This window comes from Phragmites australis, chromosome 9 (assembly GCF_958298935.1).
Source record: "Phragmites australis chromosome 9, lpPhrAust1.1, whole genome shotgun sequence".
Lineage (NCBI taxonomy): Eukaryota > Viridiplantae > Streptophyta > Magnoliopsida > Poales > Poaceae > Phragmites > Phragmites australis.
The window spans coordinates 13,575,570-13,599,492 of NC_084929.1; the positions used below are offsets into that span (position 1 = coordinate 13,575,570).

The following is a 23,923-nucleotide window of genomic DNA, read 5'->3' on the forward strand; positions in this document are numbered from 1 at the left end:
ACAGGCAGGAAAAGAAGAAGAGAAGAAAGCGCGAAGCCGCTCCTATCGAACCGGCCCAGGGCCCCGCCCATAGGCCGGCCCAAGAGCCCGACCGCCGGCAAGAACACCGAGCAGCCGTCGACAGACGGCCCGAGCCCACAAGGGCCCCTGCCAGGGCCCCTCCTCGGGCCCCGGCCCCCGCGAGGGCCCCGGCACCAGCTAGGGCACCGGCTCCCGCAAGAGCCCCGGCACCCGGCCCGGCTCCTGCTCCAGCGAGGGTCCCCGCTCCCGCGGGGTCCGAGCCAGGCAAATGGTGCCCCATACACCAGACCAGATGGCACGATCTCATGGAGTGTCGTACGGTCAAAGGTCTCATCGAGCAACGCCAGAGGGAGCGCGACGAGTCCCGCGGGGGAGGCGATGCTGAGGCCGCCCCCGGCAACACTGAGCTCGGCTTCCAGGAGCCCGAGCATACCGTCGCCTTCATCGACGGAGGCACCTACACGCCTTCCTCGTGACGTGGCATTAAGGTCATGCGGCGCGAGGTGTGCTCGGCAACCCCGAGCGAGGAAGCCGCTAGGCCCCTAAGGTGGTCGGACGCCCCGATCACGTTCAGCATGGCCGACCACCCCACGAGTACTGCAGCCGTGGGGCGACTGCCCCTGGTAGTGTCCCCCACCATCTGCAATGTCAAGGTCGGCAGGGTGCTGATTGATGGTGGTGCAGGCCTCAACCTCCTCTCCAAGGAGGCTTTTGAAAAGCTAGAGGTGTCCTCCAGGCGCCTAAGGCCATCGCTCCCATTCTTCGGAGTGACACCTGGGCACTCCCTGCCCCTCGGGCAAGTCGAGCTACCCGTGACTTTTGGGAGTCAGGACAACTTCCGCACGAAGAACGTCCTCTTCGACGTCGTGGAGCTCCCCCTCCCCTACAACGCCATCCTCGGGCGTCCGGCGCTCACCAAATTTATGATGGCCGCGCATTATGCATATCTCATGGTTAAGATGCCAGGCCTGGCAGGCCCCATCTCCATGATCGCCGACTCCGACAGCGCCGTCTCCTGCGCCGAGCAGTCGTACATGGCTCTGGTTTCAGCACGGGCCGAAGTCGAAGGCTCCACAGGGGGCCCGGGACCCTCTTCATCCAAACCCCGACTCGTTGTCGACGCCTCTATTCCTACGAAGGAGGTCGTGGTGGGCGAAGGTGCTACCCAGGTCGTCCGGATCGGCGGTGACCTGGGCAGCAAATAGGAAAGCGCGCTCGTCACCTTCCTCCGGACCAACGCAGACGTGTTTGCATGGCAACCGTCTAACATGCCCGGGATCCCTAGAGAGGTGATCGAGCATCACTTGGCGGTGCGCCCGGACGCCCGCCTGGTGAAGCAGAAGGTTCGGCGGCAGGCGCCTGAGCGCCAGGAGTTCATCCGGGAGCAGGTCAGCAAGCTCCTTGACGCCGGATTTATCCGAGAGGTCCTCCACCCTGACTGGCTGGCAAATCCAGTCATTGTCCCAAAGGCCAACGGCAAGCTCCGCATGTGTGTGGACTACACCGACCTAAATAAGGCTTGCCCTAAAGATCCTTTTCCCTTGCCCCGCATTGATCAAATTGTAGATGCAATCGCGGGATGCAATCTTTTATGTTTTTTAGATGCAAACTCCGGCTCGACTCAAAGAGGTCCAGTGTCTCGTCGGCTGCATGGCGGCCCTCGGGCGCTTCATCTCCAAGCTCGGGGAGCGAGGGCTCCCCCTCTTCAAGCTTCTGAAGAAGACCGGTCGTTTCGACTGGATGCCGGAGGCCGAACAGGCCCTCCGCGATCTGAAGAAGTACCTCACCTCACCACCCGTGCTGGTGGCTCCCTCCGAAGGTTAGCCCCTACTGCTCTACGTATCGGCCACTCCTCAGGTCGTAAGCATGGTGTTGGTGGTGGAGCGCGACGAGTGCGCGGGGCCAGGTGCTGGGTCCCAGCTCCCGGTCGCCCCCGGGCACTCCCCAGTCCTCGTGGCTCCCCCCGAGCAGGGGGTCGAGCCCGAGCACTTGGCTCACCCTGAGCAGGGGGTCGAGTCCGAGCACTCTACTCCTCCCGACCAGGGAGTCGAGCCCGGGCACCCAGCCAACCCCGACCACGCCGCCGAGCCTGGGGGCTGTAACAGCCCCTCGGGTGAAGCTGCCGCAAGGGCCCGCCGGGTACAACGACCTTTGTACTTCGTCAGTGAAGTCCTCCGGGAGGCCAAAGCAAGATATCCCCAGGCTCAGAAGCTGCTCTACGTCGTGCTCATCGCTTCCCGGAAGCTGCGCCATTACTTTCAAGCGCACAAGGTCTCGGTGGTTACCACGTATCCGCTGGGACCCATCCTCCGGAACCGAGAAGGCACCGGGCGAATTGTCAAGTGGGCGGTGGAGCTGGCGGAGTTCGACCTGCACTTTGTCAATCGCCAGGCGATCAAAAGCCAGGCGCTCTCTGACTTCGTGGCAGAGTGGACACCCGTCCCCGAGGTCGTCCCAGAAGAGATTTCTGCGTATCCCGGGCACGACGCGCCCGGGTACTGGGTCATGCACTTCGACGGTTCCCTCTCGCTGAAAGGCGCGGGGGCCGGAGTGGTTCTCACCTCCCCAACAGGTGAAGAGCTCCGGTACGTCGTGCAGTTGCAGTTCCGCGCATCCAACAACATGGCGGAATATGAAGGTCTCATTGCCGGCCTCCGAGCTACGGTGGGGCTCGGGATTCGTCGCCTCCTGGTCAAAGGGGACTCCCAACTGGTGGTCAACCAGGTATCCAAAGAGTACCAGTGCACGGATCTTCAAATGGCGGCGTACGTAGCAGCGATCAGGAAGCTGGAGAGGCGCTTCGATGGCCTGGAGTTGCGGTACATCTCTCGCCGCGACAACACTCTGGCCGACGAGCTCTCCCGCCTGGCCTCCTCCCGTGCGCGCGTCCCTGCCGGAGTCCTTGAAGAAAGACTCACACGGCCTTCCGTCCTGCCTGCCGAACAGGACGAAGGGGAAACCTCGAACTCAATTCAGGGGACCCCGGCGGTGCCCTCAGTGGGAAGCCCCGTCAGGGTGCCGCCATCCGGTGAGTGTGCTACACTCGCTGAATATTCTCAAGATACCTCGTGGATGTCCGACATCCGAGGGTACTTGAAGGAAAAGTCCCTCCCCGGGGATGAGGCGTCTGCCGAAGGAATTGCTCGGCAGTCCAAACGCAATGCTATAGTAGATGGGGATCTCTACCAGCATAGCGCAGGAGGTGTCCTCCTGAAATGCATCTCCTGGGCAGAAGGCGGCGAGCTTCTCGCTGAGATCCACGACGGCGAGTGCGGTGGCCATTCATCGTTCCGCACGCTGGTCGGGAAGGCCTTCCGGTAAGGTTTCTACTAGCCTACAGCTCTCCAGGATGCTTCCGAGCTGGTTCGGCGTTGCAGGGCGTGCCAGTTCCACGCAAAGCAGATTCACCAGCCAGCTCAGGCTCTTCACACCATCCCCCTGTCATGGCCTTTCGCGGTCTGGGGGTTGGACATTCTGGGTCCATTCCCCCGAGCAATCGGGGGCTATGAGTACCTCTACGTCGCCATCGATAAGTTCACCAAGTGGCCGGAGACGGTCCCAGTCATCAAGGTGACCAAGAACATGGCGCTTCAGTTTATCCGCGGTATCACCAGTCGTGTCCAGTCGCGCGAAGGAAAGAATAAGCTATCCCCTATGTGGGAGGGTCCCTTCACCGTGATCGGGGTCCCGCGAGAAGGTTCTTTCAGGCTAGCGGCAGAAGACGGGCAACCGCTACCCAACCCGTGGAACATTGAGCACCTGCGCAGGTTCTACCCGTAGATGGCCATGCTCACGGCTCAGGTCAACCAGGCCGGGGGCTTCTCCCCCGCCCAAGTTGACCGGGGGCTACCACTAGCTGGGTAGGTAAGTCGCCCAACCTTGTAAAATTTATCAATTCAATGTAAATATTAATGTGCAGTCGTATGTCAATTTCTTTTTTCCAGATTCAATATGTTTAATCTGTCTGGTGAGGTGCTTGGTTGTGCGAGAAAAGTTCGCTCTCTCATTTTCCCCGCTGATAAAAGAATCCCAATCGGTATGCGCGCGGGCAGCTGCCGCTGACTTACGTCCGATATGGTAGGCCGTGGTGCTCGGTGTCCTGGCTGATCTCCAGGCACTACCGAGTCCCTGGGTGCTCTGGGTAATCCTATCGCTCGAGCCGCTCGAGTAAGTCCGGAGCTCAGGCCCCAGGGGCGGGCTGTCGGTGCTCGGTCTGGTCTGTCATACCCGGGCGCCATCGAACCGTAGGACCTCTGGGTTATGCCTCTGCCTGCTCTTGTCCGCCGATCTGGGTATTCGAGAGGTCTCGGGTCGAAAACGAGAGCAGTCTATAACAAGTACCGCACCAACAGAGCGCACCAAGCAAAGAAATTCCCTATTCTCTCTTAAGTCACAGGTCGACAATCAAGAGCAGCTCGATCGCGAGGGCCTCGATGCCCAGGTCGCTGATTGGCCCCAAGGGTCCTCGGGTGGTCCTACCGCTTAGGCATGAGTGTCGAGATCACCCGACCCCGGGATCCTCGTGTGCCCCTTGACGCTCGGGCGCTCCGGCTAAAGGAACCAAGCCCCCGGCACCCCGAGCTCGGATGCACACGCCCCTCCTGGATCGGTTGGCCGAAAGGCCGACAGCTGTCCGGTGAGTGGTTAAATTCAGACAAATTTATGTTCAATAGTATTCTGTTCCCGAGTTATCCTCGGGGGCCCTCGTATTCTAATCTGCCCGGTGAGATGATCTCCTTGCGCACAAAACCCTACCGTGTGTCTACTTTTTCCTAGAACGATAGAACGGTCCGTAGAAAGGTGTACCGCACATGTGGTAATGTCCGACCGAAGTCCTTCATGGTGGTCGTGGTGTTCGGTTCGCTTTTAAGGGCCCCGAGCACTACCGAGTCCCTGGGTGCCCTGGGTAATCCTATCGCTCGAGCCACTCGAGTAGTCCGGAGCTTAGGCCTCAGGGGCGGGCTGTCGGTGCTCGGTTCGGTCTGTCTTAAGCCTGGGCACCAACAAACCATGGGGACTCTTGGTCGCATTCCCGTCCGTGCGTGTCTCCGGTCTGCTGACTGAGTGGTCGCGAGGTGAAAGAGTATTCACCAGTCATGGCGTGTTCCGTGCTGGATTGATCCATCTCCCGAGCAAGGAAGTTCGTGTCTTTATCTCTTGACTCAGTCGATGCGGACTCGCGAGGGCTCGGGGGCTGAACGCGCCAAGAAAGACGATTGGGACGACTTCGTTCTCGGGGATGGAAAGGTCGAGAACGGCCCGACTGAGTACTCCCCGGGGCTTCAAGGCAAAATATCGGAAGAAACACTAAGTACTCAAGAACACTGGAGTTGCAAGCCCAAAGAAAAGCTCCCATTATATTCACAAGGAAAATACAAGCATTTCTAAGGGATCGCTCCCATATTTACATCCAGCCAAGACAAAAATAAAAGAAGAGGAAACTACTACAAAAACCTAATCGGAGACAGAGTCGGCATCGGAGTCGTCTTGGCCATCCCCGGGGGCTGGCGGCGGCGGCACTTCCCGCCTGAAGCCGGCCGCCACCTCGGCAGCAGTGCTCCGAACTGTTTCCCGGGCGGCCTCTCCCTCGGCTTCGACCACTCCTTCCCGCGCTGGCTCCAGCGGGAAGTTCGGGTCTCTGCTCTGGTAGCAGGACAGGACGTGCTCGGCCACTGCTTGGGCCAAGCCGCGTCCTTCCCGGGCGGCGAGCTCCTGGATGGCCCAGGGCAGCACCTTGAGGCTCTCGTAGACTTGTTGAAGCCCCAGGACTTGTCGTGCGGGGCTATCGCTCTTCTCGTCCATGACGAGTCACCCAAGGCCGGCCCTCTCCACGGCCCGCCGCATCCGCCGGAGTACGTCCTCCAGCATCTGCTGCAAGTTGACCCGCGAGACAAAAGCAGCCTCGAGCTTCTCCTTCGCGGCCCGCAGCTGCTCCTCGAGTCCCTGGCCCTCGGCCGCACCAGAAGAGCCGGCGTCGGTTACCGGGCCGGCAGCTTGCTTCGTCCGCGCCACCAGTTCGGACAAAGCGCGCTCACGGGCGGTCAGCTCCGCCTCGTGTTTAGCATTCTCCTCCTCCCTGGCGGCAACGGCCGCCGCCACCGCGGTAGCCTCCCCCTCCCGGCGGGTCAGCGAGTCTTCCTGGGCGCCCAGCTCCGCCGCCGTAATCTCGTTGTTGACCTCCCGAATGGAGACGTCCTCCTCCCACCGTCGGACATCTCTGTCCATTCTCTGGAGCTCCTCCTTCCAACGTTGGAGGCTGGTGCGCGTCCGCTCGGCCTCGCCCTCTCGTCGGTTTAGCTCAGCCCGGAGGTCATCCGCTGCCTTCTCACGGCCGGCGACCGCCTCTTCCCGTTCCTGCGCCCGCGCCTCCCTGGCAAGGGCCTCGGCAGCCTGCTGCCGCGACGCCTCAGCCAGGCGGGCGGCGTCTTCTCGCTCCCGCGCGGCTTCGGCGCGGGCGGTCTTCAAAATCTCCCGCTCCCGCGCGACCTCTGCGCGAGTATCTTCCAAAAGCTTCTGCTCTCGCGCAGCAGCCGCGCGGGCCTCTTCCTGGGCGCTCGCAAGCTGCGCCCTCTCCAAGTCCAGCCGGGCGCGCTCCGCTTCGAGCTGCCCCTCCTTCGCGTCCACCGCCGCGCCCAGCCGCTCGACCGCCACCTGGACGCCCTCGATCGCGGCAAGGAAGGGGTCGGCAAGCCGGCCGGGCGCCGGTGGAGCGCTGGTTTCCCCGCGATCCGCCTCCGGGGGGTTCGGGGTCCCCAAGGGTCGCCACACGATCATCCGCCCCGGGCTCGGCACGCCCGGGGTAGGTTGGACCGGCGTCGGGCGCTCGGGCGACGGCCGCGTTCCTGCCTCGGCCGCCGCATCCGCCGGCCCCGGCAAGGCCGCTGCTTCCACCACCATCCACCCCGGGCTCTGCACGCCCGGGGTAGGTTCCATCGGCGCCGAGGGTTCGAGCAACGACTCCGTCCTCCCCTCGACCGCCGCGTCCGTTGGCCCCCCCGCCATCACTGCGTCCGCCTGCCTCGGCTTGGCTGGCGAGCTTGGCTCTAGCGCCAGCGCCGGCGTTCCTTCGCCCTCGGCGGCGCCCGTGGGTGGCCTGCAGGAGATAGCCGAAGATCAAAACTGAAGTCTAGTTCGGGCGAAGAGCGCCCAAGAAAAAAGTAAAGAATGAAACTTACGCGGTCGTAGTTCCCCGATATTGCCATTTGGCCGCCGGGAGCCTGAACTCCGGGTCCGGTGGTGCCGGCCCGCAATCCTCCCGCCGCCTCTTTCGCCGGGGGCTCGGCGGGGCCGCCGCGCGGTCTTCAGGTGCCGAGTCAGGCCCCATCCTCACAAGGCGCGACTCCAGGGCCGGGAACGCCACCACCACCGATGGCGACGGTGGGGAATCCGGCACAGGGATGTAGATTCGAGGGTACTTCCCCCGGTCTCCCGGCGCCACCATCGCCGCGCTGTCGGCGGTGCCCTATTCTCCGGTGCGGCGGCTGCTTCCCGCAGCGGCTCTACCATCGGCTTGCAGCTCGCTGCACCCGGCGCCCGGGCCACCGGCCCGCACCGGGCTACTTGCAGCCTCCTCGCTGGCCACCTCGTCCAACCCCGGGAGCTCGGGGGCCTCGGGGCTCCGGCTCCTCGGCCGGTCGACGTGCCCCTGGGCATCGAACTCCGGCAGCTTTGCCAAGATCGCCGCGCGCTCGGGGTTAGCGCAGAGCGCCATCTCCGGCCACGGGAGAACCGCCCGGCTCGTGTCCTCCACGCCGGTCACCACTCGGGTCATACCCCTCAGCTCCGCTGGGCCCAGATCCCAGCTTGCGCCGATTTGGGTCCGGGTGATATCTTCGGGCCCGGTGTAGAGCCAGCACGGCCGGGCCCGCTCCCGCAGGGGCGCCAGGCGACGGCGCAAGAAGTCCGCCACCACCATTACCGAGGTCAGCCTGGAGTCGCGCAGGAATCTGATGCGCTCGAACACCGGCTCCAACCTCGTGTCCTCCGGCGGTGGCACCTCCCACGTTGACTTCTGGGGCTCCGCCGCCACTTCCGGTAGAGCGAGACGATCATGGGGGTCGACGTCGACGAAGAACCAGTCCCGCCGCCACTCCTCCCATTTGCTGCGCAGCACCTGGGGGATGTACTGCTCCCCCAAGCCGTCTCGCAGCCGAAGATTGCAGTACCCCCTCTTCTTCCCGGCTGGTCGCAGAACGAAGAAATGTCGGAGAAGCGTCACCGAAGGCACCACCCCCACGAACATCTCGCAGAGGTGCGCGAAGACCGCCAGCACCACGACGGAGTTGGGGCTCAAGTGCACCAGTTGGATGACGTAGGTGTCGAGGACTTGGAGGAAGAAAGTTGAAAACGGCAGCACCAACCCCGCTGCCACGAAAGACGTGAACAAGACAATTCGCCCGGGAACGGTCGTCGCCGGCGGGAAGTTCGCCGGCGTCACCACCGCGGCTCCCGACTGGCCCTCGGGGACCAGCAGCATCCTAATCTTATCAGCCGCTTCTTCATTCTTCAGGCGAGACTCCGACAGCACGCTGTCCGGAGTCCTGTCACGATGGCCTCCTCCGGCTCTCGGCATCTCGACGGGAGGGGAGGTTGTCTGGTGGTGGAGAGGAAGGAGGAGAAGCGCTACGATCGCCTGAAGGGTTTCTAAGGGCTCCGAAGCACGAAGGAGACAAGAGCAAGATCGCAAGAAGGTGTAAAGAGGGGGGCGGATCGATCCCCTCCCCCTTTTATATATCTCAGAGTTCAAACGTCGCCTGCCAACGGTTCGCTCGGCGGGACGGCTTCCTCGGTCGACGCAACCGCCAGGCGAATCTCCCGCTGGTCGTGCGGTGTCAGCAACTGCCAGGCGTATTTTCCTCGATCTGCACGGCAGCCGCGCGTGCCGCCCATACCATTGTCATGCCCTTCGGGAGTTGTGTGGGCACGCGTCCGCTTGTCTCCCCGCTGGGCCGTACCAGAGGCCCGGGTCTAAAGGGCCACCTCTTGAAAGCCTGCCATGTGGCGTCCATGCCAACCTCGGCCTCGCCCGCGACGAAGGGCCCATCCGCAGTCTCCGTGCCATCGCCTGCCAATGGGCCCGGGGGCTACTGTCGGTGTATCAGGAACCGGGGGTCCCTGAGTCCCGAGGCCAGGCCAGCCGTCCACCACGCGTCACCATCCCGCGAGGTCCCTCCTGCGGGATGAGGAAAATCTAAGTTCCGAGAGAAGGTGCTCGGGGCCACAGCCTCTGGTCCCCGATGACCCGCAGAGTCCAAGTACCGGGAAGAAAGTGCTCGGGGAGGTGCCCGGTTGCCCCCGAGCATCCTAGTCCCCCGACGATCAGAAGAGCTAAGTTCCGGGAGAGAGCGCTCGGGGGGCTGCGTGCGGCAGCCCCCGAGCGCCTGGTTCCCCGAGGGTCAGTGCAAAAGTGCTCGGGAGAGAGTGCTCGGGAGAGAGTGCTCGGGGTTGCACGTGGCAGCCCCCGAGCACTCGGTTCCACGAAGGTTCATGCGAGAGTGCTCGGGAGAGAGTGCTCGGGGAGGTGAACAGTACCCCCGAGCACTCGGTGCCCCGACGACCCAGAAGGGCCCCCAAGGGGACCGCCGATGAGGTGTCAACCAGTCAGAGGTCCGAGGCCGCATTTAATGGGCGTGCGCGGCCTGACATCCCCAACTGCTCCCGCCGCAGTGTCAGTCCTTGCCATGCTTTGGCAGAGAGGCGTGGGGCTATTAATTGCACGGGTCCCGTCCCGTATCATCCGATGTATCTCGGGATAACGTTGCCAGGATCAAGGCGTTCCGCCTGCCGCCCTGCCGTGGCAAAGGAACAAGACAGGGCGGGCACGCCAGGTGCCTCTGTGGCTGCCCGGTGGGCCCTCTCAACGGCGCCCGTCGCCAGGGCGTCCACAGTGATGAGTGATCGGACGCGCGCCGCGTTTTTCCACCGCCCCTTTCACTTCGCCCAGAGGAAATGATGACGCCTTTCTTAGTCGTGGCGTCTTGGAACTTGTGCCCCTTCCTTCCCGTTCGGGGTATGTCGCAGGCGGCGAGTGCATAAAAGGATCGGCATACAGAGAGAAGAAGACATTGAAACATTGGAGGAGAGAACAATTGGAAAAAAGACAAGCCCAAGCAGTTGACCGTGCCACACTCAGACGAAACCATTGCAAGCAAGCCTGAGCAGAGCTAGAACAAGGAGCCTCAAGCTCTTAGTTAGAAAATATATTCTTGTAACCAGATATATCCCTGAGGGATCCCCCTCAGGGTAAGTTATTGCATCCATACAGGAGTAGGGTATTACGCCCCCGTGCGGCCCAAACCTGTCTAAACTCTGGTGCATTTACTTCCCTTTGCACTAGGTCGATCACCCCCCACCACCGGCCGTTGCATTTACTTTATTTCTCCGACGAACTTATTCAGGATCATCCCCCCGGCCGAATCTTTAAAAAGGGGTCTCTCGGGATCCCTGCGACAGGAGTTAATCCTCCGATATTGCCTCTTCAAATCTTGGAATACTCGTCATTCTAAAGGCCCTCAGGAACACCATTGTCTGGAGTTACCACCTTCTATATAGCTGTGGCAATATGACCAAGGCTTTTGCTCATCATGACCACCAAGTCAACATCCACCTCTATCTTGGGCCCTACATCCTCTTCAGCACCCACTTGTTCATTGGTTGGTGAACTAGGTGCAGTTGTTGTGGTTATGCCTGTGGCAGGTGGCGCCTCGTCTGCTCTAATGACATATATAGCAAGAGACTCATTTGCTCCCTTAGCATATGCACCAGTTGTCAAACTGTTACCAAAGATAGTGGTTATCTCATGGTAGTACTCAAGTGAAGTATTCAAGTAGTTGGCATCATCACTACGGTCCTGCAAGAACAAAGGACATGTTGTAAGCAACCTTAATGTGACCAGCATAATGATCTGGCTCAAGACTAATGGTGCAAGTGTTTTCATCCCGAAGAGCTCCACTCAAGTTTCTCAACGTCTTAATCTTTGCATATACCTTTTTCCACTTTCTAAGGTGGTTACTAATCTACTGACTGGTGACAACAACACTTATGTTCTCATTCAAAGTTCTTGCAGAACCATTTAGATGAACTTGCTCAAAGCCTGAAGAAGTTTTCATACCACTAGCCACAAGCTAAGTCAAGTAGGTAAGTCCAAAGCTTGGCATTGCACTTGTCCATACAATCTGCCCACCGCCACCTGCCATGTTGTCCCCATTTTGTTCCAGGTCCATGTCCTACAAAGTAGTTTCCATTTAGTTTATACATAAACAACACAAATATTTATGGTACAGCGTATGAAGCATAGTTGTTACGGCGGCGTGGCGTGGCGCGGTGACCCACCACCTTCACAACTTTACAGTGACATAACATGTGGCGTGGCGACGCCATACACACGTGGCGAATAGCAATGTAAATGTAGCATAAAAGATAAATAGCAATGTAAATGTAGCACAAAAGACATAGCACAAAAGATAAATAGCAATGTAAATGTAGCACAAAAGACATAGCACTCTCTCATCAATCATCATTCAAAGTTTCAAATCTCTCATCTCTCAAAAGTCATCCAATGCAAACTCATCGAAATCGTTTGAAGCATCCATGTTCTCCGCATCATCTTCAGTAGCATCCATTGGTTTGTCACCAAAATCATCAACATCAACATCATCCACAATGATGTCTTCTTCCTCTCCCTCCTCCTCATCATCTTCAACCATTCTTGCTTCTTCAACCACTCTTGATATATGTCTTGCACGACGAGCGTAGGTCCTAGGAAGGTTACGACCTCGAAGCTCATGTGATGCACCAATTGCTTCATCAACTTGGTCCCATGTGATGTCCAAAGCACTAGAACTTTGAGGTTGGACCGTTGGATCAACCCATTCATTTTCCCAATCAAAGTCTTCCATAACCAAAGGATCATAGCTTTTACCCGCTTCCTCACGGTGTTTTTGGAACCTACTAGTCATTTTCCAATTGTAGGCAACATAAACCAAATCATTCAATCTTTTATGCTCTAGCCGATTTCTCTTCTTTGTATGAATCTACAAGCAACCATAAAAGCAAACAAAGTTAACAAAAATGTATTATTAATTTTGCTAATTGAAATGTGAAACTTGAGTACTTCACTTACAAATTCAAAAGTGCTCCAATTACGCTCACAACCAGATGATGAAGCACAAAGACTAACAATACGCTTAGCAAATCTTTGTAAGTCAATAGATCGGCCACCATACGCACGCCACCAATCAACTAAATTGACAATAAACATGCATATATTACGGGTTAAGCTGTACATAACGTGCTGTAATTAAAATTTAAAATCACTTACTCTTTGACTTCATAGTTTGGAGGGCCATACAATTCTTGAAGATGCCTCCACGTTGATCTTCGTAGAGCATGGATTGTTCTTCAATTTTGTTTCGAAGGGTCTCATCTTCCACCATTCGTGCAAGCACATCATTGAAACAACCCCTTAGGTGCCCAATATATTCATCATTCTCTTTTTGGATGGCATAGAATTTTCCTGGGTTCAAAAAGAGGGCAGCACCATAGAGTGGGGTGTCCATTTGCCTATCCCAACGACCCTCAATAATTTATAAGATATTATTGAGCAAACTTCTCTTATTTTCAGTACAGAAGGCAGCCTTTATCCTCTCTTTTGCATGATTCATGAGAGAAGCAACTTCTGGCATGGCAGGCCTCTCATCACCATCAACCACCCTCAACACAATGATAAGTGGTAGAGAAGCTCTAAGGCAATCCTCAACAGAGTTCCAAAATTCCCTAGAACGCACAATATCATACACTTTTTTCCCGGCCTCTGTCTTTGCTAGTTTGCAACTCGTCCAATCATCAGAGGTAAACAGATATCTCAGTGCATCTCTATGCTTGTGCAAACTTTGTAAGGTGAGAAATGTGGTAGCAAACCGAGTTGCTGCTGGTCTCACAAGATCCCTACCACCTGTCTTCTCCCTCATTGCACTAAGAAGTCTTCCATGCCTATAGATGAAAGTAGTGACATGACGGGCACGTGAGATAGGCTTCTTGAATGCCTTCAACTTTCCAACATCTTCCAACATAAGATCCAAGCAATGTGCAGCACAAGGTGTCCAATAAAGTGTAGGAAACCTCTCCATGAGAAGCTTGCCCGCTGCCTTATAGTTAGCCCCATTATCAGTGACAACTTGCACAACTTTATCAACGCCAATGTCGCTTATTCTCTTCTCTAACAAATCAGCTAGCATCACTTGATCATGAACTTCACTTGATGCATCAATCGACTCTAAGAAGAAAGTTCCCTCCGGACTATTGACTAGGATGTTGATCAAATGGTGCCCTCTCCTATCTGTCCATCCATCTGACATTAATGTGCAACCATATTGCTTCCATGCATCCTCATGCCTCTTTCCCAAATCATCTGTTTCCTTAACGACCTTCTCGAGTAAAGGCTCCCTAAGCTCATGGTAGGTAGGAGGCTTGTACCCAGAACCATATTGTGCAGTGGCCTCTATAGCAATCTCAAATTGCCTAGAATTTGCGGCATTGAATGGTATCCCACACTCATAAAAGAACATGGCCCACTCCAAGTTGACAGCATCTCTTTCTTCTTTTGTCCTCATGCTTGCTTGGATACTGATCTGAGAAGGACCCTTCGAATGTCTTTCTTCGACAACCTCTTTTGGAGTTCTCCTAATCATTGAACCGACTGACTTTGTGTTGGGCTCTTTTGGTGCTCTGAACTTCAAAAAGCTGGATTGTTTCCTTTTGGCAGCTGTCCCTGAACTAGGATGCACAATGCTTCTAGAAGCATCTTGGGACTCCTCTGTCACATCAAGCACATCATCATCTTCTCCTTGAAGCTCTCCATCATCATCAAGCAAAAGTGGTCTCTTCTTGCCCTTCAAAGCAGCTTGCATCTCCTGAGCAATAGCTGGTGTGGTTTTGGCACACTTCAGAATATCTCCATAACCACCCACAAGATGCTCTTTGAGCCTTGTAATTCCTCCAGTTACAGTTCTATCACACAAGCAATACTGCAAGAGATCTCTATTACCAATAGTCAGCCAAAATGCATATTTCCATCTAGGATCATTTGACCTTCTCGGCTTGTGCTTTGGATCAGTCTTTGGATCATAATTTGATGCGGCATCCGAGGCCTCCGCACTTCTAGTCCCTTGAGTAGCCATGTTCTAAAAATAAAGTGACAACAACTAAGAATTTCAGCATACATAGCAATATGCCAATAGCCCAATATGCAATGCAACATCAAGAGCAATATGTCGGCACTTAGCACTTTAACTTTAAATAATATAAATACTGCAATATACATAGTTTATGTCTTTATGACTCTTAAATCTTGACTCTGCAATATAAATACTGCAATATACCTAGGTATTTCAATGCACTTGTCTTGAACCCAGAAGGAAGCCTTATTTTGACCGGAATCATTTAACAGGGAAAATATAGACCTTTCCAGCTACAATTTATATAGATGAAAATTTTGCTTTTTAACTATTGGAATACAATATGTATTATCGGCACATATTTTTATACTATGGAGGGTTTGCTTGAATATCATAGCACTCAATCACGATTGTCTATTGTCCACCCTATGTTGTGTACAGAGTTTATCAGTGACCATTCTATGGACTGCTATCCAATAGCCTGTCTTGAAAGCAGTTTCTGCATCTTTTTGTTATATATACCTATTAAGTACACTTTGGTGAGACACTTTTAATATGCAATGCACTAAATCAAAACTATAATTTTATGAAGGCTACTATATCCGTTAGAAAATGACCACTCTCTTATTCTTGTATATACTGACTATGGAAATTCTAGGAGCATGAGACATACGGTTGCTTCTGCAATACTAGGCCTGCTTGTAGTCTCTGTCTACACATACCGGGCGACGGGGGGAGCACGGAGCAGAGAGGGGTGTGGTCGGAAGCGGATCGACTCCAGGCAGCCACGGGCGGAGGAAGATGCGCCGGCTGCCGGCGGAGGAGGATGCGCCGGCTCCCGGTGAGCGAAGGAAGATGCGCCACGGGCTCCCGGCGAAGGAAGATGCGCTGCGCCCCAGCAGAAGAAGATGGGTCTGCGCCCCGACGGGGGAAGATGCGCTTGGCCGCTGGCGGAGGAGGAAGCGCCTGACCGCTGCGCCCAAGCGGAGGAGGATGCGGCGCTGCAGCAGAGAACCGGAGACGTATGTGCACCTGGCGATGTATGTGCTAAGGTCTGTTCTGGACTCTTCTAATCCCCTCCTTTCAACTTACGGCGCTCGCCATATACTTCGTGACGCCAACCGACGCCAAATCGACGCCATATCGCCTTCATTGCTATGTGGCAGATGCCATAGACTCCGGCGACGTGGCGTCGCCGTGGCGAGCTCCGAAATACCGCCATGCCGCCATAACGACGATATGGTGACGCTATGGCGACGCCATGATAAGTACGGTATGAAGCAAAGAGCACAATAATTTATTAATAAACAAGAATATATGAATGAACATGAATTTATGAATAAACTAGAATTTATGAATGATCCAAAAATTTATGAATACACAAGAATTTATGAATAAACAACACGAAGTATCATGAATTAAAGCAAACATACATTACATAATCCATGACTTAACTAGTACATCTAATATGATAAAAGAAACAACACAAGATTAATGGGCATAGTTGTTTTGGAGGTCTGCTCACATTCTCTCAGCAATCAACTGCCTCTTGTCAACCATCAACCATAAACATACATTGCTTGCTACCTTGTACGCCTCTTGGGGTTAGGTGTCAAATTGTTCTCTGCTACAACGAGATGGTCTGTCCCATAAAAAAGAACTCAATTCTGAACAATGCAACAAGCTATGATAACATCAACCTAAGTACGAAAGGGGAAGAACGGAATGACATCATCAAGAACTTTGAACCTCCTCTTAAGTGATCCAAAAGCACGCTCTATAGTCACACGTAGAGAAGTGCCTAAAGATAAAAGAACTTCTCATTTTGCACATGATTATTTCCGCAGTCATTCAAGTGGTACCTTACACCACAAAAAGGTGGCATGAACCCAGGTTTAGCTCCATATCCGGTGTCAACTAGGTAGAATATATTTTCCTAACATATTCTGAGCATAGTGACTACATTGGTTTTAAAAAATTGGTAAGGGCATGAATATCTAAAAGTTCATTTAGTCAAGATCTGGAGAAAGCTATTAGTCAATGCATTCAGAAAGTTCATAATTTAATCACATGTGTATTAGTCACTAGTCAGATCACCTGTGATCACATTTTGAGTGTAGCCAAACCGCTGAACCAAGCACATCTGATGCTGAACCAACACTGAACTACCAATCTGGTTTTGCAAATTGACATATAGCTCATGGATCTACCAATTTGTGCAACAAATTGACACATATCTCACGGATCTACCAATTTGTGCAACATAGCTCACGGATGGGGGTAGGGAGTAAAGATAGCCGACACCTCGCCTCGCAATGGGGTGGCGGCGGCGATGTGCTTCTGTGGTGGCGATGGCGTCCTTTCGTGTACAGGCGACTTCCTTCTGGCAGCGTCGGTGTCGACGTAGGCATAGCTCGGCGGGAAGAGTGGAGTAGCAGTGACGCCACAGCAGTGAGGGTGGCGGTGCAGCGGTGATGAGAGTGACACACAGGGTTGAGAGAAGATGACGAGAACGCCTCATGGGGATGTTTGTTGCCGATTTCGCCAAACACCTCGATACAACATCTACCAAGCATATTCTAGGAATATGGACAACCTCATCCTGGACGGAATGGTACAATCTAACCAACCAACTGGTATATGTATTGCTTCATACAGGCAACCAAACACTGCCTTAGTCTAAATGGGGATAGAGTGAAATGGCCGGTCGTCAGTTCCGTGGTTTGCTCTTCTTTGAGACAAAAATTGGTATTTCTAGGGCCATTCCATGTGCATTTCTGCAGCTAAATATTCCTTCCATACGAGGGAGGGTTCTAATTAGTGTGATCATGTGAGGTTAGTATGTTCATCAAAATGAGTATTGCATGACATCATTTTACAGTAATAACTTGGCTATGTTTACAAACTTTCGGTGGATTTTTCAAGAGTAGTCGGTTGTTTCTCGATTTTTATATAGCAGTTAATTCAAACCAACTTTTATATAACTGCAGTAAAATTCACCCTAACTAACTGTATTCCATTGGCACAACACAACAACCAAAAAACTGTCACTTAGTCTTCCACTTAAAACAGTTCAATTTTGCGCTACAAGGATGCCCTCTTGTGGACGGCTTGAGCTTCTTGCATTGATTGATCAATTCGGTGACATTTAGGTGCCGGTTGCGGTAGGCCTTCTTGTAATCCGACACTTAATTATCATTAGTGCAGCACCGTTAGGTAGAGTTTGTTCCCACTTCAAAGTTCTCAAACAAAGAAGTTGAAATCTGAACTTTGATGGGTTCAAAGTTTCAGATTTGGATGAACATAGTTTATGGCTAGTTCAAAGCAATGGATGGATGTCAATAGATCAAGGTTCAAATTCTTTGATTGGAAGTTGGAACAAAGTTCGGATCAGAAGTTGATTTTTGATGAGTTCAAAGTCATGGGCATGCACAGTACCAAATTTGTAGAGTTTAAATTGAAGTTGAAATTAAGGCTGAGTTGATAGTTACAAATCCATATTTTCCTGTTTTAGCAAAGGAAAGAAGCAGGTCTGGCTTAGACGAGGAATTGCTCGTTAGTTCGTAAATAAACAGGCCCCCAATCTTGAGTGTGATACGCTATGACAGTAAGGGCCTATTTGTTAGGGCATCTACTTCTGGTTTTTCTAAAAAACTGTGTTTTTAGTTTTTCTAAAATACTGTTTTTGGATTTTAGCTTTACAACAATTTTTTGACTTCTTAGCACACTACTTCTCAGAAAAGCTACTCTCAGCTAGTTTCTTAGTTTTTAGTTCATTTACTTAGAAGCGAACTTCTGACTTTTTCAAAAGCCACTTTTCAGCAAACCCGTCTGTTTAGGCTTCTAGGTTTCTGACAGAAGCAGAAGCTAAGAGCAACCTGAAACAAACAGACCTAAGTAAAGAAGTCAGCACCCACATTCCTAACCCCACATCCGATCTGGGCATTCATGCCTTGCCGTTAGCAACTTCTTCAGCTCTCCCAGATAGCAGAAGCAACCTTTCAATGAATGAAGAAACAAATTTACTAGCCAAACCAGCTCTTGTAAGATCAAAATAAGGCACTTGTAAACTTCCGAATTCAAGCGGCTACTAACAATGCACCCAGCATATTTGGCAAAGAAAATTAGGTAGGATGTGTGCATATTTGGCAAAGAAAATTACGTAGGATGTGTTCTTGTTATCTTTTGAGAAAGACTGCCAATCCATTAGACTAGTAATGTTTACAAGGGGTGAGTGCACCCGACCCAAAAGAAGTGTGTTCTTGATTATGAAACGCAGTTCGAAGAAAAATTGTAAGTATACAGAGGGTCCTTCCCTAAAAGCTTAACTACAGTCTTATGGTCATCATTGCTCTATGAACAGAAAGTATGAGGCGTAATGACCAGACCTTAGCTTACAACATCTTCCTGAGTCGTTTAAAAGGAAAAACCAGGATAAAAAATTTTGAAAATAAATACAGCCCTATTAACCACATGCTAGTATGATGACTGGAAAATCATACAGCAAAAAAAGAACATATCTAATCATAGGAAACTAGGTAACAAATCTTAACGTATGAAAAACAAGAAAAAAGTTAATGTGAAGTTATTTACATATGGTAACAACTGACAACAGAAAACTACCGTTATATCAGGAAAGATGAACACTTCTGTTTGTTGTTCTAGTCCTTACCAAATCTGAGATATTCCAGACATGACGTATCTATGGTTATTTCATGGTACCTGGTATGTGGTTACACAATAGACCCACTGTAGCCAGATTCTAACAGCTTCCCAATATAAAGCCGCCAAGGGTAATTATTTGTGCAGCATCTCATGAAATTTTGTAACAGTACCAGGCAATGAACACTCTGTAAACATAGCGTACTACAGTATCCTCATAACTCCTTGTTTGTATTATAAGGCTCCTCCCTTGGTGCATGATGTGAAACATTCTTGGTAAGGAGCATCTTTCCAATTACGGTCCATTTGCCACAAAAATACAGATCATGCTTCCATATTTCTCTCTGGCAAGTATAAAACAAGCATGAGCACTGAATCTCCATATGGGAAGAAATAATTCTATCCTCCATAATATGCACAATTTCCATACGGAGCTGAACATCTAAATGTACACCATGCTTACAGCAGGACCACCATTGCGCGATCTAAATCACCATGAGCATGTGGGTCGCATTTTGGATCAGCATAACTCACGATGTGGAATCCAATTCAAAACATGATCGGTGGCATCTTCACAGGTCATTGTTTTTTTTTTCATACGAATCCATAGGTTTGATGCTGGCAGTCACTAACCTTCATGCATGCAACAAGCGGATGATCGTTCAATGGATCATCAAATCAACCATGTCAGCCTTGTCGCATTGCTACTGATTCACATCCATTCCCAAGATATCAATTCTTCCAATGACGCGCTTCAATCTTCAACTCATGTATATAACATAAGTTTCCATTATACATACCATTCAAGACAGAGTGACTGCAGTAATTTGGTAGTGTAAGTTATCAATGCCTTGGGTAAACCTCAGAATGCCTGACATTTCATGAAGTTTGTGCACACATAGATATCAAGGTATGTCTCAGTCAACTTTTTCATCTTTAGGACATTTCTGTCATGCTGCAGCATTCAGTGATTGTTTCCTTTTGTGTTGGATCTGACGAACACATTCAGCAACCAAAACACTGAACCTTGGGGTGATCTTGCCTGTAGGGGATGGGTTAAAGCCAACCTTCCTATAAGCTTGTGCAATGTTCTTCTGACTTCTTTGCAAGTGAATATTGCAGAGGGAGGGAGCTGCAGATTTTATGATGGGCCTGCCACATATGACTTGCCCAGTCGCTACCCCACTGAAAAAATATCAAGAAAATTGTTAGCACGTTCAAATTAAAATTAGTTAATGGAAAGAAACTAAAAGAAATGAAAACTTATTCCAAAACTGAACTAGTTGATGGCGATTAAGTCAAAACTTACAAGCATCCAACCATGAATAAAGTAGACAACTAAAGCCACATAGTTAATGTAAGCAAACCAAAACAAAACCAATTTGTGGTGCACTAGTGCTTACCCAAAAGTTTGGCCAGTTAGATGAAACTGAATACTAATAGACACAGTGGACACCCTATGTCGACAGCAAATATGTAAACTTATTTCAAATCTTAAGTAAGTTAATTGTTGATTAAGTCAAGATTTACAAACAGAAAAATGCAAATCAAGTAGACAACCAAAGAAGTCGAACCGAAATAAACAAACCATAGCACATCCAATTTGAGGTGCTTACTCAAAATGCAACCTATTAGATGGAACTCGATAATAATAATTAATAAACCATAGGAAACCATATTTCAGCAGCAAACAAGGAGAAGCTCACTTAGACCAAAAAAAATAAGCAAACACCACTGAATTTAAATGTTCCATCACCATAACAAAAGCTTTTGTTGTTACGTTAGTTGCTGAAATTGATAGAGCCAACCCTGCCAAACCATAAAATATCTACCCACTGAAATTTTTAATTATTCAGAACTTCCAACCAAACATAATCATACATTGGAGTTGATTTAATTCACTCTCGGAAAAAGAATTTACAGATGATCCAAAGGAAGGAGAACAAAAGGCAGATGTCACTAATCACAACATAAACAAAGAATTTCATATCGCTTTCTGCACTTGAAACTTTAATAAACGTTTTCAACACCCGCTATTTCAGCAGAACCCAGCATTGGTTACAATTATACAGGGAACTTCTCATCTCAGGCCCAGTGAAAAGAGCTTTCTACCTTTGTGTATGGTTGCATGTATCTTCCTAATTTGATCTTGTTCTGCCTGTATTGGGTAACCATTACCCAAGACAGACTGCTGCCAGATAAACTCTAAACAATAGAAGAATCTTATGTTGCCAAGAAAAGAATAGCCTAACAATGAATTGGATCCTCTGTGGTCTATATCCCTACTTTATAAGGCAAGGGATTGCTTTCAGTCATCATCTACCTAACAATCAGGGTCCACTCCACCAAAACGATGGCAATGAAAATTTTTGAGGATTTAGTCACTATTTTTTAGAAAATACCAACCTATTGCACACCTTAACCTAAAGCATCAGTCAAACACAACTGAAATACTGACACCAGCTGCACAACAGACAATAAAGTTTATTTATACTCCCGACGCCCACATTTATTGCAGAAACATTTGATGTAGAATTATGTTTCAAGACCCCTGACTTCTTAACTTGGACCTAAACCGTACCGCAATGTTTTGGAAAGCAGCAAGCAGACAGCTGGGTGGCACGAAGCAGGGCTAGGTGGCCATTTAGGCAGGCTAGGAAGAAGTGTCACATAGTGCTGAGGCAGGCTAGGTATCCGCCTTCTGGAAATGTGCCGTTCCAGAAAGGGTAAAACTGGCTGGTACAAGCACAGACTCCCTGTAGTTCACTGGGACCAATTCTATGAATGAAACATAAGCTGAGCAGGATACCAGGAACTAAACATATCTACTCTTAAATGTAGGCTGCATAATTGGAACAAATTTGAATAACACCCTAGATTCAAGCAATAATCCAAACATAAATACACCAAGGGAGCTTGCTGTCAAAAACAAGGAAGCCAGGAACTGAAACAATGCATGCTCAAATATACGGTGCACAACTGGAACAAATTTGAATAACACCTGGATTCAAACATTTATCCATGGAGCAATGCACAGCCAAGATAAGCGAAGAATCATCCAGCATTGCACAGAAAACCCCAATCCTGAGCCCAAATCTTTCTATTTCGCACAAATGAAATACAAAAAAAATGTCCTATGCCCGATAATTATCCAATTAACAGTATCATCTGCAAAGTATGAATCAACCACTGACCAAACCGCACCACAAACAGGAGCTATCTCAAACATTTGTCCAGAGAAGCATGGCAATCCAAGCTCCAAACGAACAAAGGCTTCTCCCCCTTTTAGAAACACTAAAACCAGATGATTAGGTGGCTAGATCCAGATCAGAAGGGCGACCGAAACAGGAACCCTAAACACGGCACGATCCACGGCTTCCTCTGAATTGAGTAGTATGACGAAGAGAGCGTTTAAGAGATGAACCTCTTGGTGACGTAGGCGCAGGGCTTGTACAGCGCCTGGTTGGGATCAGAGAGGATGTGGGAGTGGCAGAACCTGGTCATGGCCATGGCCCGCACCTTGCACCCCGTGAAACCGCACTTCTTCCTCCTCGGTACCGGCGCCGGCCTCGGCGCCTCGCCACCCCCGGGGAAGGCGCCGGCAGGAGGCGGAGGCTCCGCCTCGAGCGGGCTCCGGCCGAGGTCCCAGACGTACTGCCGGTGCCGCGCGCGCACCTCCTCGGTAATGGCCCAGTAGAGCCGGCGGTATACGGCGGCGAGCCGCGCGGCCCGGCGCCGCCGCCGGCGGAGGACCTCCTCCCGCGTCAGCGCCTCCGCCGTGGCCTCCACCTCCGGCAACGGCAGGTCACCGGGGGGAATGCTAGGGTTTAGGGGCTGCGCATCCGGCGGCTCCGCCGCGAGCGCAGGAGCTAGCGCCGGGGCGTCGGGGTTCCGGGAGGAGGCCATGGCGCGACGAGATTCGTGCGGGTGGGTGCGCCGTGCGCGATTTGGGGGTGGCTTTTCTCCAAGGTCGGCGAGGAGAGAATGGCAAGGGAATGGATTTTGCGGCTTAGTGGAGGGGTCAATGCAGCGAAGGGGGATGAGGATCACTTGACATCGCCCGTCGTCATGATAAATTTAGCGTGACGTCGTCGGGAATTTTGTTGGCGAAGAAGTCGTTGACGTCAGAGGATCCGAATCCTTGACAGAGTGGGATTGATCAACAGTTTGACGAATACTTAGAGATGGCCCTACATGTCATTGAAGATGGTTAAAATTGTCTCCAGGGGTCTACTCGTCAATCAAATAAAAATAAATAAAAAATATATGTTGATGTATTTATCAAAATAGATAACAGATCGTCGTATTTGTAAATCTAGCACCTATATTCGGTAAAAAAATCCAAAACACCAGATTTTGGTACATCAAGCAAAAAAAAGACTAGCCCCACTGTTTTTGGTACCTTAGGTGCGGCGGCATGTGTGGTGCGCCACGCGAGAAGCTAAATCTTAAGAAGGCATAAAAGTGCAAGTTTTTATTTAACTCATGATTTTTTGGTTAAAAATAGTCAAAAATTCTAAACGTTTTATGAGCAAACTAGATATCACTAGCAACCTATTTTATTTGGTTTAATCCAAAAAGTTTGAGCCAATATCTAATTAAAATTTTCCAAAGAAGCCAACTTTTATAAATTCTAGCAATATTTAACGACTCAGGATCCCCTATGAAAGCTGAAATTTTTTTGGCACTGATGCTTTGCAGAAATTCCCTGCGAAAACTATTACTTGATGTGGTCATTTCATTCTACAAAAGTTCAACATGAGTTATTGTTTTCCTCTGTATGGAGACATAGATTCTGTCGGAGGGTAAACTCCTCAAGCGGGGATCCGGAGGGACCCCTTTGAGATTCGACCGGGGATGATTCTGAACCCACTTCGTAGGTGAAATAAATGGGAGTAAATGAGATGTAGGTGGATGTGGAATGATCGGATCCAGGAATGAGTAAATGCTCAGGGGATTTTTAGACAGGTTCAGGCCGCAATAAGCGTAACACCCTACTCTTGTGTGTATGCTATAAATGCTCTGAGAATGTCTCTCTGAGAATCCGCTGGGTTACAAGAATATTT

At 51.1% G+C, this 23,923-nt stretch overlaps 3 protein-coding genes across 3 annotated transcripts; all 3 read right to left on the reverse strand.

The window, feature by feature from the left end:
• Positions 1-11,458: 11,458 nt before the first annotated feature.
• LOC133929737 (uncharacterized) lies at positions 11,459-12,296 on the reverse strand. Its single transcript, XM_062376523.1, has 2 exons — positions 12,143-12,296; positions 11,459-12,053 (listed from the first exon to the last, which is right to left on the reverse strand). Exons 1-2 carry the CDS (start codon positions 12,278-12,280, stop codon positions 11,565-11,567), a joined length of 627 nt encoding a protein of 208 aa, XP_062232507.1. The 5' UTR covers positions 12,281-12,296; the 3' UTR covers positions 11,459-11,564.
• A 309-nt stretch (positions 12,297-12,605) lies between these two features.
• On the reverse strand, positions 12,606-14,198 carry LOC133928004 (uncharacterized). Its single transcript, XM_062374307.1, has one exon. It carries the CDS (start codon positions 14,196-14,198, stop codon positions 12,606-12,608), a length of 1,593 nt encoding a protein of 530 aa, XP_062230291.1.
• A 4,524-nt stretch (positions 14,199-18,722) lies between these two features.
• LOC133928659 (uncharacterized) lies at positions 18,723-22,911 on the reverse strand. Its single transcript, XM_062375092.1, has 2 exons — positions 22,282-22,911; positions 18,723-20,042 (listed from the first exon to the last, which is right to left on the reverse strand). Exons 1-2 carry the CDS (start codon positions 22,761-22,763, stop codon positions 19,808-19,810), a joined length of 717 nt encoding a protein of 238 aa, XP_062231076.1. The 5' UTR covers positions 22,764-22,911; the 3' UTR covers positions 18,723-19,807.
• Between the last annotated feature and the right edge of the window lie 1,012 nt (positions 22,912-23,923).